The 14,181-nt window shown below is 45.7% G+C and overlaps 1 protein-coding gene across 1 annotated transcript; it reads left to right on the forward strand.

The window, feature by feature from the left end:
- Window positions 1-1,088: 1,088 nt before the first annotated feature.
- Ppp1r15b (protein phosphatase 1 regulatory subunit 15B) lies at window positions 1,089-9,249 on the forward strand. Its single transcript, XM_031382526.1, has 2 exons — window positions 1,089-3,395; window positions 6,180-9,249. The coding sequence occupies exons 1-2, from the start codon at window positions 1,539-1,541 to the stop codon at window positions 6,444-6,446; spliced, it is 2,124 nt and encodes a 707-aa protein (XP_031238386.1). The 5' UTR covers window positions 1,089-1,538; the 3' UTR covers window positions 6,447-9,249.
- Window positions 9,250-14,181: the final 4,932 nt, after the last annotated feature.

The raw sequence follows: 14,181 nt of genomic DNA on the forward strand, positions 1-14,181 counted from the left end.
TACTTGTTGGAAGGCTGAGGCAGGAAGGCTGGGGTGGGTTTGTAGCCTGGGCTACGTAGTAAAATGTGCTTCAAACAAACAAACAAACAAAATCCTTCCCTTATTACAGCAATTAAAGTTAACCAGCCAATGTTTTTCAGGTGATAAAAGTCACCAATATGTTGTCCTTCACTGCATGCTATATATACTTTGTGGTTCTTGTTATTGAGGAAATAAATGAGTTGAATCAGCTGTTTCTGAGACGCTGAGTTCACAGTTATGAATACTCTTCCCACCTGTGATTTTAGCTTGCCAGTCACACCACGGTTTTTCCTTTCTGAGGGGTATGCGTTTTGCCAAATGGACGCTGAAAGATGTCCAAATTAGACCACAGGCAGTGCTAGCAACTTAGAAACCCAGTGGTGGCGCACGCCTTTAATCCCAGCACTGGGGAGGCAGAGGCAGGCAGATCTCTGAGTTCGAGGCCAGCCTGATCTACAGAGTGAGTTCTAGAACAGCCAGGGCTATACAGAGAAACTCCGTCTCGAAAAAACAAAAAACAAAAAATAAATAAAGAGAGAGAGACTTAGAAACACTACAGCAGAGGGGACAGGAACGCGTGAGTGATTCCGTTTTCACTACTATTATTCACTAGGGGTGGTTTGTGTCTTAGCACCAGGCAAGTTGGCTATACAGTACTGCCCACATCATTTAACCCGTCTTCTTAAGCCCTTAATACCAGAAGACCGATATACGTATCAGATAAGCGGATACGTTGCCTGGCGTATCGGATCCATAAAAAAAGGGCTCGGGAGAATTCTCAGGCTCTCAGGAAACCCATTCCACCTCCCCGAGCCCTCGCCTTTAACCCAGAGGGTGGCGCGCGGAGTCTCCCAGGAGACCAGACCGAGCTGACTGCGCACGCGCACACTCTAGGTCCGGCTGATGCAACTTGCCGCGTGCGAGCCTGCTCTACCCAGAGTAAGGAAGCCGACAGGGACCACGGACGCGGCCAATCAGCGGCCACGCACGAGGGTGACGCAAGTCCGCCTCCCGGGAGGTGAGGGTGGGGTTCAGCAAATGACGTTAGGCGCCGCTGGGTGGCAGGAGTAGACGCCCTCAGCCCTCCGTCTCGTCCTGCAGCTTCCGGGTGTGCAGCTGCGGCCATTTTGAGCTTCGCTTCTTTGCGCTCTCGCCCGCCACCCAGCCCTTCCGTCTGTGCGTTTCGCGCCTCTGTGCGGGCCGCGGTCTCCCGGAACGCCGTCGCTGCGTGAGCGGCCTTCTCTATGGTGGAGAGGTCTCACACGGACTAGGACGTGTCCTTTCCCCGCTGGGATGGACCTAGCCGCGGTCGCCACCGCTTGCGCGGGCCACCGGACCGTACGGAACCCCGCTCGCTGCGGAAGCCGCTGCTCTCTGGGCCTCGTCTGCCGGCGCGGGAAGCGGACCGCAGTACCTACTCCGTGGCTGGGCAAGGCTGAGACTGTGTAGGCCTCGGATCCCGCTCTGACGCCGCTGAGCTCTGTACTCCTGCCCGGAGAAGCTGCCAAGGAAAGGAGATGGAGACGGGAACACCCAGGGCCCGGAAGCGGCCTGTCCCTCGGATGGCCTCCTGGTTCCGGCTACCCTTCCTTCGGCGATCGCGCGCTTGCTCTTCGGAGTTCCCGACGCCTTCCTCTGGACAAAATCCCGGGGACTCCGCCCTGCCCGAGCCTCGGACCAGGTACTGGACCAAATTGCTTTCCCAGCTCCTTGCTCTGCTCCCTAGCTTGCTCCAGAAGCTGCTTATTTGGAGTCAGCTTTTCGGGGGCATGATTTCCACCAGATGGCTAGATTTTGCAGCAGGCTACAGCGCCCTGAGAGCTTTGAGAGGACGGGAGGAATCTGCCGCCCCCACGGGGCAGAAGTCTTTGAGTTCACTGCGGCTGGACTCTTCGGAAGACTTGGTTGTCAGTTCTCTTGATTGGCTAGAGGAGGGACTCCAGTGGCAGTGCTCGTCCTCAGACCTGGAGTTGAAACTCAAGGCTCAGGAAAGAGCTTTAGACTCTACAGCGCCCACTTTCCTCCTGGAGCAGCAGCTGTGGGGAGTGGAGTTGCTGCCCAGTAGTCTTCAAGCCGGTCTAGTCTCCCACCGAGAACTTGGCTCTTCATCCTCGGGGCCTCGGAGCACTCAAAGCTTAGGCAATTTCAAGGTAGTTTCCTATCTCCTGAACCCGTCCTACTTGGACTACCTTCCCCAGTTAGAGCTGCGCTGTCAGAACAGCGTTGGAGCTGGCCAATTTGTGGATTTCCGAACACTAGCCCCATCTGAAGATGGTTGTTGCCCTCAGCCCTTGCGAGCAGAGATGTCGGCAACCGCGTGGCGAAGGTGTCCGCCTCTCTCTACAGAAGGCCTGCCGGAAATCCACCACCTCCGTATGAAAAGGCTAGAATTCCTTCAGGCCAACAAAGGGCAAGAGTTACCCACCCCTGATCAAGATAATGGCTATCATAGCTTGGAGGAGGAACACTGCCTTCTCCGGATGGACCCACAACATTGTACAGATAACCAAGCACAGGCGGTGCCCACTGCTGGGGCCAGTCTGGAGCCCGCTGAGAAAAAACTAGGGTTGGTAATTCAAGAAGTTTCACCAAGCCCCCAGGGAAGCAGTCTGTCTTGTGAGTTACCTGTGGGAAAAGAATGTGAAGAGGACCACACTAATGTAATTGACTACTCAGATATAGGCGATAGCCTTCCTGTTTCTACCAGACCAGTTTGTAGCAACAAACTGATAGATTATATTTTGGGAGGCGCCTCCAGTGACTTGGAGACCAGCTCTGATTCTGAAAGTGAGGATTGGGATGCGGAACCCGAGGATGATGATGGTTTTGATAGCGATGGCTCCCTGTCTGAATCAGACATGGAGCAGGACTCCGAAGGGCTTCACCTTTGGAACTCTTTCTACAGTGTAGATCCTTACAACCCCCAAAACTTTACAGCCACCATTCAGACCGCTGCCAGAATTGCCCCCAGAGACCCATCTGATTCAGGGAAGTCCTGGTCTGGCAGCTCTGATGGAGGGAGTTCTCAGGCGGGACCCCTTCCCGAGACCCCTGACCATAGTTCTGGGGAGGAGGATGACTGGGAGTCCAGTGCAGATGAAGCAGAGAATCTTAGATTGTGGAACTCTTTCTGTAATTCTGAGGATCCCTACAACCTTTTAAATTTTAAGGCTCCTTTTCAAACGTCAGGGAAGAACTGGAAAGGCTGTCAGGACTCAGAGGCGTCTTCTGAGGCCACAGTGGCCTTTTCTGGGCATCATACCTTACTTTCTTGTAAGGCACAACTGTTAGAGAGCCAAGAAGATAATTGTCCAGGCTGTGGGCTGGGTGAGGCTCTTTCTGGAGAAAGATACACCCATATCAAGAGAAAAAAGGTTTGTTTTCTTTTATATGACTAATAATTTGTTGTATTTTGGTAAGGTTACTGTAGCAGCATGACCTACTGTGGAGGCACAGTTGTGTGTATTTTTGAAGAAGGTCCCTGAGCTCGTTTGCTTGAATTGAGAGATATTCAAGTGTGACCTGTCTTCCCAATATAGAGAAATGTTCTTTTTTTTTTTTTTTAGATTTATTTATTATATGTAAGTACACTGTAGCTGTCTTCAGACACCAGAAGAGGGCATCGGATCCCATTACAGATGGCTGTGAGCTACCATGTGGTTGCTGGGGCCTCCGGAAGAGTAGTCAGTGCTCTTAACCACTGACCATCTCTCCAGCCCCCTAGAGAAATGTTCTTACCAAATGGGAGATGCCAGTATTAGATGTTAACAGGGCTGTCATTTTGGTTGGTGGAACCTGAAAGTTAGAAATGATTTTGCATGTATTTTGTTTGGGAGTTTGTAATGTGTTATTTTCATGGCTACAGTGTCTTTATTCCTATCCATTGGAATCCAGAGGAATAGATCATATCAAGTAGCAAATTAGATTTGTCCAGTTGTTTGCCCAGAAAGTGTTGTGGTGTGTGCCTGTAATTCCAACACTTTAGAAGCAGGTGGGCTTTTTGGAGTTTTGGAGTCTAGCCTGGTCTACCTAGTGAGTTCCAGACTAGCCAAAGATACATGAACAGGACCTTATCTCAGAAAGGAGGGAGAGGGCTGTGGGGGTAGGGGGTCAGTACACCTGGCTTTCCTACAGCCAGCTGTGTTCCAGGCTGGCCAGAACTTCCAGGCCAGTTTGTCTTTTAGGTCTCATTTTGGAGTCCAGGCTGGCCTTTGAGCCTGGTGTCTCAGCTTCCCAGGTCCTCTGGGCTTGCCTAAAACTCGATGGCAGCCCTTTCGTTGAGTTCTTACCTGGTGTTAGGAGGGTTCAGAGTCATTGCTTAACTTCTCTTCCTGCTTCCTCAGCTGAAGTTACTGATACAGAGATAGATGTCTCCTGTTGAGGGAGTTTCTTTAGTTTCTTAGACTTTGAGTTGGAAAGAGAAAGCAGTGGGTGAGTTATGAGTGAGCTCCTGGGTCTGAAGGACGCACTCAGCTTTTTAGAAACTATTCTTGGGACATATCTAAATGGTAGTAATCTTATGTCTTGCCTTTAGAGGCATAAGTCATGCTAAAAAAATAAATTTTAGAACAGTATGAGAGAGCCTCTATATTTACTTGTTTATTAATTATAAATATATAATTTATAATGAGGTTTGATCAGCTCTCCTTATCCTGTTCAGGACAGACAAACTGCTATTGAGGGGACAGGCAGGAAACAGTTGAGTAGTGGCTCTAGCAGTTGGCTCTGGAGAAGGCTCAGCTCTGGTGGTGGGTGGGATAGGGCGGCCAGACTAGACTTAAGGGCCCTCTCACGCCCTGATCTACTGCCTTACTCAGTGGGAGTACTAAGTTCTGCTGTAGAAGAGTTGCAAGATTCTTTTGTCTTGTGATGCTGGAGGTTGAAATTGTGGACCTGTTGCATATTAAACATTCACCCTGCTACTCAGCTAGCTTCACCTCCAAATGAGTACATAAAACTCATGGTTCATTTCCATGCCTTTGAATGGCTGAAGCCAGCCTCCTGTCTCAATTTAGTTTAAGACGATTGACTGTGAACTAGGACCAAAACCTGGAAGAGGTTGTGTGTAGCTATGGTAGTTATTTGACAGCCCTTGGCTATCTGCCATTCTTTAATTCTGTGGGAAAAATGAGTAGTGTCCAGTCTTAGAGGGCGCCCTTGGGATCATGGATTGTGAAATACTTTGTATTCTGACAAAGCAGCAGATTGTAGACTTTGGAATCCTGGTTATAGCACTTAGATGCTGTGGGATTCCAGCTGCTCACTGGCAGTCTGGTTCCTTGTCTGTGCAATGGTGATAATACCAGTTCATAGCTCATGGGGTCCGCATGGGGCTCAAATGAGAAAACCTGTAAAATTCTTTGAAAAAAGTTTGGGCCACAGTATAAAAGTGCTCATTTTTATTTCTCTTAGTGACTGATTGGGTAACCACTAGACTGCAATATCTAGTAAGGTGTTACGTGTCTACTAATTGTCCTCAGGGGCATTCCTTGGCCTGATGTAAAGGGAAGGAAAGCTGTAGGCCTCGGTGGGATTAGCTGATGTAACTATTAACATGCTTTAGAGCAACTATTTACTTTTGGAGTTTTTTTTTTTTTTAAAGACAGGATCTCATGTAAAGCATTTGGCTTCAGACTCCTGATTGTCCCACTTCAGCCTGGGGTTAAGGGAGGGGCCTTGGCTTATTAAGGTTGTCTCTGATGTGGTTACTCTCTGAGTCCTTTGTCATTGCCTGGAAAGAATTCTGACACATGGAATGTCTGTATTTCTCTAAGAATTAAAGGCTAACAGAAATAACAAACAAACGGAGAAGCACAGAGTCCCCATCCAACTTCTTCTGTGGTGGTGATGGGCACAGAGATCCACAGAGATCCTTCTGGTGTCGGTGTGCTGTTAATTCTCTTTTTTTTTTTTTTTTTTTTTTTTTTTTTTTTTTTTTTTTTTTAAAGATTTATTTATTTATTATATCTAAGTACACTGTAGCTGTCTTCAGACACTCCAGAAGAGGGCATCAGATCTCATTACAGATGGTTGTGAACCACCATGTGGTTATTGGGATTTGAACTCATGAGCTCTGAAGAACAGTCCATGCTCTTAACCACTGAGCCATCTCTCCAGCCCAAGATCTGAGTTATTAATGTTGGTTTTTGTCTTTCTAGGTAACCTTCCTTGAAGAAGTTACTGAGTATTACATAAGTGGTGATGAGGATCGCAAAGGACCATGGGAAGAATTTGCAAGGGATGGATGCAGGTTCCAGAAACGAATTCAAGAAACAGAAGTTGCCATTGGCTACTGCTTGGCGTTTGAGCACAGAGAAAGAATGTTTAGTAGACTGCAGGAGCTTGTGTCAGAGGACTTACTGTTGTACAGCAATGTGAGGCGGGTGAACAGCCTGCAACCCCCGCCCACTCTGTCTCTTACTTGAGAGGTTTCTCTTAAAAACAAACACTGGCAGCTGTCCTTGGACATGTATTTAAAGAAACAACTTGTATCTAGTGATGTAGTTTAATTATTTTTGGGTAATGTATCTCATTAGAAACATCAACTCTGATAATGAAGGATCTCTAATCTTTAATCCTCTTTTTTCCTATTTAGTTGGATGTGGGTTTTGTCTTTGAGAGGGTCTCACTGTGTAGTTCTGGCTGGCCTAGGTCTATGTATGTAGACCAGGTTGGCCTTGAAATTGGTATCTTCTTGCCTCTGTTTCTTGTGCCACCATGCCCAGCTAGAAATGTTTTTTAAATATCCTCTGCTTACTTGGGGTGAGAGTTTAATTTTGCACTTTCAAAACATTTCTTCTGGAAACAGAGGCCAGTCTGGTTTACATACGAGCTTCAGGCCAGCTAGGGCTATGTGGTGAGACCTAGTCTTAGAGGACAAACAGAACAAAGCAGGTTACCGTGGGTACTGAGGCAGAAGGATAGAGAACTCAAAGCCAGCTTAGGGAGTGTAGCAAGACCTTTTTATTTTAAACTCAGAATGGAAAAGGAGGCTGGGGGTATGGCTTGGTAGCAGAGGGCCCTGCCTATATGTACAAGGCCCTGGGTTCAGTCCCCAGTACTGCAAAAAAGAGAAAACTCCATCTTGGATAACCATAAGGTTTAAGCCTCATTAAGTTCTAACTCAAATTATGCATACTTAGCTGAGAACTTTGAGTTCTTGTGTGCTTTTTTTTGTTCTAAAATTAATGGGCTTTATAGCTTTTGTATGTTTTTATGTCTGTTATATTTTGAGGTGGGGAATTGAGGCAGGGTCTCACTGTGGCCTTGAGCTCATGACAGTCTTCCTGCTTCAACCTGAGTGTTAAGCTATGCTTGGGGTTTTTTGGTTTGTTTGGTTTGTGTTTTTGTTTTTTTTTACTTTCATAGATTTGACCTAATTACTTTAAGGCTAAAACCTGTTGTTGTCAACCTAAAAGACATTGTTATGTCACTTAAGTGGTGGGTTTTTCTCCCTCTTTTTTTTTTTTTTTTTTAAAGACACAGTCTTGTACAGTCTAGGCTGGCCTTGAACTCATTACTTAGCTAAGGATGACTTTGAAAGACTCTCTTGTCCTCTTGTTTGGATTTTACATGGCGTGTGCCATACATCCAGGTTTTTTCCATATCTGGGTCTATTTTAAGATATTTCCAAGGACTGCCACAAACCCACACGAGCAGTACTTTCTTGACTGGGAAAGCTGGGTTGGTGTGCTTTTTAAAGGCACATACTGTGCCCAGCTGGTCTGCCAAATTTTAACATCTAGTATATTTGGTTTCTGTGCAAACTGTCCATTTGGAAGGTTTCTGTGTGTTGTAGTTCCAGTTGAATGTGGCTCTTTGTAGCTTTCAAGAATGGGTAGAAAGCACTCTAGGAAGTAATCATTGCATTGTAGACTTTTTTTTTTTTTGTAACTTAGAAGCCTGGAATTTTTCTAGGAGGTTCATGTGAAATTCTCAGAAATTCAATTTTGTTTTATGTATCTTAAAACCAGTGTTACTTATACCCTGCCTCAGCACTGGCACTTTTCAAACCTGTCTTGGTGACACTGTAAACTTGGATGGATCGTGCAGTTCTGGGTTTTCAAGTGTGAAATGTCAAATACAAAGGTCAATATCCAAGTTTGTTTGTTCTACCTTCTATAGAGAGAAGCCAAGCAGAAAGTATAGATAGAGAAGCCAGAAAGGCCTAGTGTCCTCCCCAAAGCTTGCTTTTGAGTGTGTTGATTAGGTGTGCTTGGCCTGTTCAGTCAGCTTCACCTGTTGTGCATGGGCTAGGTTGAGATCGGGTGTAGCCAGCTCTTTAGTGGTTCCATGCACAAGAGAGAGCTTCTGAATTGGTTGTGGGGATGAGCTTTCCAGAAGAGCTAGCAGGGTAACTACCTCAGTTTATAACCTCCCTGGTTATTTCCGTTGGTGTGCTCTAAGGTCTGCCTCAGTGGCGATGCTCATCCACACAGTAGTAAGAGTGCAGCTCCTGAAACATTGGTCTTACTTTTGAGAACCCTCATTTCTGTGTACTTTGTGCAGAGTGCATTGCAGAGCCTGGGTTAGTGCTGTGGAAATGGGCTAGCTTAGAAGCTGTGCTGTATGGAAGCAGGCTTGTTGACTTGAGGAGGAAAAGCTCTGACAGTGTGTAGACTGTAGCTACAGCACTTGAATCCAGATGAGTAGGTTTTTGTTTCTGAGACCCAGCACCTGTTCCAGCTGGAACGGAACATCTGTACATTCATGGTATGTTTGAGGTGCTTGAAAATTGTTCCAGATTACACCTTCACTATCAAATGAGTAAATGACTGGTTAAAATCCTCACACCTGCAGACATGGCCAGAAGGTGGCAAGGGCAGAAGGGTCTTTGACTGAAGGAGAAAAACTGTCATTGTCATCCCAATCCCAAGGGAAGAACATCTTAAGGCAGGCCGCATGGTGACTCTATCTAGTTGAAAACTTTACACATTCGAGTCATACAGTGGTGCTTTAGATCTGCGTAGCATGTGAGGTTCTGTACAGGTGGGGACCCACATTTCTGAGTGCTGAAATGTGGCAGCCCTTTATCTAACTTGAAATCAAAACCGTCAGATTTTATTTTTTATAATTTAAGAAAGAGTTGGGGAATGAGATTTTTTGAGTTGGCTTTTTCAGATCAGTCATTTTACGTGTAACTAGTGGAGATTTTATAGCTCAGATTATATTTGTATATAATTATTAACTAATATGTAAATTGTAATAAATATATTTGCAATTATTAAATGCTATGTGACTTTTTATGTATTTTATGCTAGCTTTAGTATTATGGGACAGGATTTTCAGACTTAGATCAGTTTTGTAGAAGTGCTGAGGGGAAGAGTAGGGAGAGGAGAGATGCAGTGGGAAGCTACTGCCTTAATAATAGGACAAGACAGGTTGGGTCTTAGAGCATGAGGTGTTTTTTTTTTTTTTTAAAGATTTATTTATTATGTATAAGTACACTGTAGCTGTCTTCAGACACACCAGAAGAGGGCATCAGATCTCATTACAGGTGGATGTGAGCCACCATGTGGTTGCTGGGAGTTGAACTCAGGACCTTTGGAAGAGCAGTCAGTGCTCTTAACTGCTGAGCCATCTGTCCAGCACCCCCCCCCCTTTTTTTAAAGATTTATTTATTTGTGTATATATGACTACACTGTAGCTGTACTGATGATTGTGAGCTATGGTGGTTGCTGGGAATTTGAATTTGAATTCAGGACCTCTGCTTGCTCTGGTCGGCCTTGCTCGCTCTGGTCTAAAGATTTATATATTGTATCTAAGTACACTGTAGCTGTCAGCAGACTACCAGAAGAGCACGTCAGATCTCATTATGGATGGTTGTGAACCACCATGTGGTTGCTGGGATTTGAACTCAGAACCTTTGGAAGAGCAGTCAGTGCTATCTGTCTCTCCTGCTCAAGCATGAGCTTTTTGAAGTGGTTTTAGATAGTTTTTGCTAAGGGTACCAGTCCTGCTTCAGCCTCTGGAGAGCTGATAGAGTGCATCATGGTGCCTGGCTACCAACAACCCCCTCTAAGACTTAAGTTTTCACTCTAAAACCAGGGCCAGCTCTCTAGCAGCAGCAAGTCCTCCCCAACCCTCAACTTCCTTCTCTTCCTTTCCACTTCCGTCTAGTCTTGTTCAGTGCTATGGGGTCCTTTCAAGTTCCTGGGTAAGCCTGGGAGGTAAGAAGGCATCAGATCCCCTGGAGCTGGAGTTATGGATGGTTGTGAGCTGCCGAGCCAACTGCAGCCCCAGATCCCAGGATCTTCTTTTAGATTTATTTAAGTATATGGATGCTTTGTCTTCGTGTTACTCTATGTGCACATCCCAAGAGGTCATCTGGTCACATGAGATGTTGTTGGGAATTGAACTCAACCTCTGAAAGAGCAGCCAGTGCTCTTAACTGCTGAGCCATCTCTCCAGCACCCCCAGAATCTTAGGTTAGACAAGGGCTCTACCACTAAGCTACATCCTCAGTCCTTTGATTTATTTACTTATTTATTTATTTTATTTATTTACTTATTTTGGTTTTTTTTTTCAAGACAGGGTTTCTCTGTATAGCCTTGGCTGTCCTGGAACTCACTCTGTAGACCAGGCTGGCCTCGAACTCAGAAATCCACCTGCCTCTGCCTCCCAAGTGCTGGGATAAAGGTGTGCGGCACCAATGCCTGGCGGGGTTTTTTTGTTGTTGTTGTTGTTGTTGTTTTTGTGGGGGGGTTCGAGACAGGCTTTCTCTGTATAGCTCTGGCTGGCTGTCCTAGAGCTCACTCTGTAGACCAGGCTGGCCTTGGACTCAGAAATCCACCTGCCTCTGCCTCCCAAGTGCTGGGATTAAAGGAGTGCAGCCCCACCGCCCAGCCTTTTTTTTTTTTTTAACAAAGTGAAAGGTTTTGTGTGTATGCCTAGCGGATCCTCAGCTGGAGTTACCAGGAGGTTGCAAGCTGCAGTGGGTGCTGGGAACTCAACACCAATGCTCTGCAAAAGCAGCAGGTACCTTATCTCTTGAGCCGTTTCCAGGGACTGTTAGTGCTGGTCTCAACAGTTCTGACTATTGATTATAGTGGCCTGAGTTACTTCTCTCTTCTACCTTAAGTAGCACTGGAGAGAAAACCCAAGTGGTAGGTTTATATGACAAGTGCTTTACACCCAAGCTATCCTGCTGACTTTCATTATTTATTCTCTTTTATTATTTTATATTTTTTAGTATTTTATGTATATGAATACTCTGTCGTCATGCACAGCAGAGGCGGGCACTAGATCTCATAGATGGTTGTGAGCCACCATGTGGTTGCTGGGGGTTGAACTCTAGGACTTGTGGAGGAGCAGCTAGTACTCTAACTGCTGAGCTCTCTCTCCAGAACCCCATTTTTATTTTTTGTAATAGTGTTATTGCGGTGGTGGAGCACGCCTTTAATCCCAGCACTTGGGAAGCAGAGGCAGGCAGATTTCTGAGTTCGAGGCCAGCCTGGTCTACAGAGTGAGTTCCAGGACAGCTACAGATATACAGAGAAACCCTATCTCGAAAAACCAAACCAAAAAAAAAAAAATAGTGTTATTAATGGATCTGGACCCCCGCCCATGCTTTCTAGGTTCTGGTATTACAGGCCTGCCACTCCTCCACCCCCAACACAAGCCACTATTGTTTGGTGTATAGAGAAAGGGTCTTGTGTCTCCTTGGTTACCATACCTAGCTGTCCAGCTGCCTAGCCTTTAAAGTTTAGAGAATGCCCACATCTCCCCAGCATCCCACCCCAGGGCCAGCATTACAGTCACAAGCCGTGATACCTGCTTTTCACATGGGCTCTCTGGATCTGAACTCTGGCCTTCCTGCTTGTGCTGCAGGCATCTAACTGAGCCATCTCTCCAGATATGAGGGGTTGGAGAGATGGCCCAGCAGTTAGGAGCACTGGCTGCTCTTCCAGAGGACCTGAGTTTGATTCCCAGCACTCACGTGGTAGCTCCAGTTCTAGGGGACCCAGTAGAGCCTCTTCTGGCCTCTAGGACCACTAGGCATGAATGTGGTGCAGTTGGACCCAGACAAAACACGATAAAATTTAAAGTGGAAACAGGGCTTTTTTTTTCTCATAAAAATGTGTGTTATGAAAGTAATGTGGAGCTTTACATATACATTCTTGCTATATTTGCTCCCACTTGCGTATGTATGTATATGCAATGCATGTGTATGTATATATGCTTTGCATGTATATGTGTGTGTGTTTGTGTGGTACTTGGTGCCCACAGAGGTGGACGTGTGACTCATCCTTGACTGCTTTTCCTTCGTGTTCCTTAAGGCAGGATTGGGTTCTTCCAATCAAACCCAGGTGCTTTGAGCTGCCCAACATGGCTGCTGGGAACCAAAACGGGTCATCTACCACAACATTAAAACATTTGCTGGAAGTTGTGTTTATTTTGTTTTGTTTTGAGTGTCTTGCCGGCATGTATCTAGCAGCAGCGCGATGCCTGCCTGGTGCCTGAGGGAGTCAGAAGAGAGCATTGAATGCCCTGCAACTGGAGGTAAGGACAACTCTGCACCGTCCACCATATGGGTGCTGGGACCTGAGTGTAGGCCGTGTGCCCGAAAGAGCAGCGAGTGGTTTCAACTGCTAAGCCATCTTGTAGAAGTAGATATATATTGAATAAATTGAATAAAAATATTTTCCCTATTTCTATGGGAGCCATATCTAGGCATAGCATAATGCAAAATTCATTTAGTCCAACTTCAAAAGTCCCGTAGTCTATAAGTCTCAATAATGATAGAAGTCCAAGGTTTAAAGTCTCTTCTGCGATTCATGTAATGTCTTAAATGCAATCTCTTATAAAATAAAAATTAAAAAAAAAAAAAAGCAGATCACGTACCTCCAACAAATGACCTCCTGGACAAAAGCAAGACCAAAAACCAGCTAGGCAAACTCCAAACCCTGCATCTCCGCATCTGGTGTCCAACTCCTTTCAGCTTTCCTGACTCTAACACAAATTTTTTTCACTTGAGCTAGCTCTACTTTCTGTAAGCAACTTTTTTTTTTGGCAGGTATCCAAAATCTTTTCTAAAGATTTATTTTATTATTTTGTTTGTTTGTTTGTTTTTTCAAGACAGGGTTTCTCTGTGTAGCCTTGGCTGTCCTGGAACTCACTCTGTAGACCAGGCTGGCCTCGAACTCAGAAATCCGCCTGCCTCTGCCTCCCAAGTGTTGGAACTAAAGGTGTGCACCACCACTGCCCGGCTAAAAAAAAAGATTTATTTATATGAGTATATTGTCTCTGTCTTCAGACATACCAGAAGAGGGCATCAGATTCCATTACAGATGGTTGTGAGCCACCATGTGGTTTGCTGGGAATTGAACTCAGGACCTCTGGGAGAGCAGTCAATGCTCTTAACTGCTGAGCTATCTCTCCAGCCCCTGTTGTTGACTTTTTATTTATTTTTTTTTTTTTTGGTTTTTCGAGACAGGGTTTCTCTGTGTAGCCCTGGCTGTCCTGGAACTCTGTAGACCAGGCTAGCCTCAAACTCAGAAATCTACCTGCCTCTGCCTCCCAAGTGCTTGGATTAAAGGCATGCGCCACCACTGCCTGGCGATTATGAGTGCTTTTAACAGCGGCTAAGTACCCTCTGTAACCCTAGTCACAGGGAATTTGGTGTGCCCTCCTGTAGCCTCTGAGGGTGATACATGCATGCAATGCACAGGTGCAGGCAGAACATATACACACATAAAAATAAAACCAACTTTTCAAAAGACAAATACTTTTTGAATACGGGGACTGGAACTTAATATATAGACCCAAGGCTCTTTTTTTTTTTTTTTTTTTTTAAAGATTTGTTCATTTTATTTGAAGAGGGTATCAGATCCCACCATGTGAGCACCATGTGGTTGCTGGAATTTGTACTCAGGACCTCTGGAAGAGCAGTCGGTGCTCTTAACCGCTGAGCCATTTCTCCAGCCCCGACTCTTTTTTTTTTAAAAGACAAAATCTCTGTAGCACTAATTGGCTGGAAACTCAATATGTAGACAAGGCTAGCCTCAACTTCAGAGACCCTTTACCTCCTGAGTGCTGGGATTAAAAGTGTACACTCACGGCTGGTGAGATGGCTCAGCTGTTAGGAGCAACAACTGCTCTTCTGGAGGTCATGAGTTCAAATCCCAGCAACCACATGGTGGCTCACAACCATCTGTAATG

Source organism: Mastomys coucha, unplaced genomic scaffold (assembly GCF_008632895.1).
Source record: "Mastomys coucha isolate ucsf_1 unplaced genomic scaffold, UCSF_Mcou_1 pScaffold1, whole genome shotgun sequence".
Taxonomy (NCBI): Eukaryota; Metazoa; Chordata; class Mammalia; order Rodentia; family Muridae; genus Mastomys; species Mastomys coucha.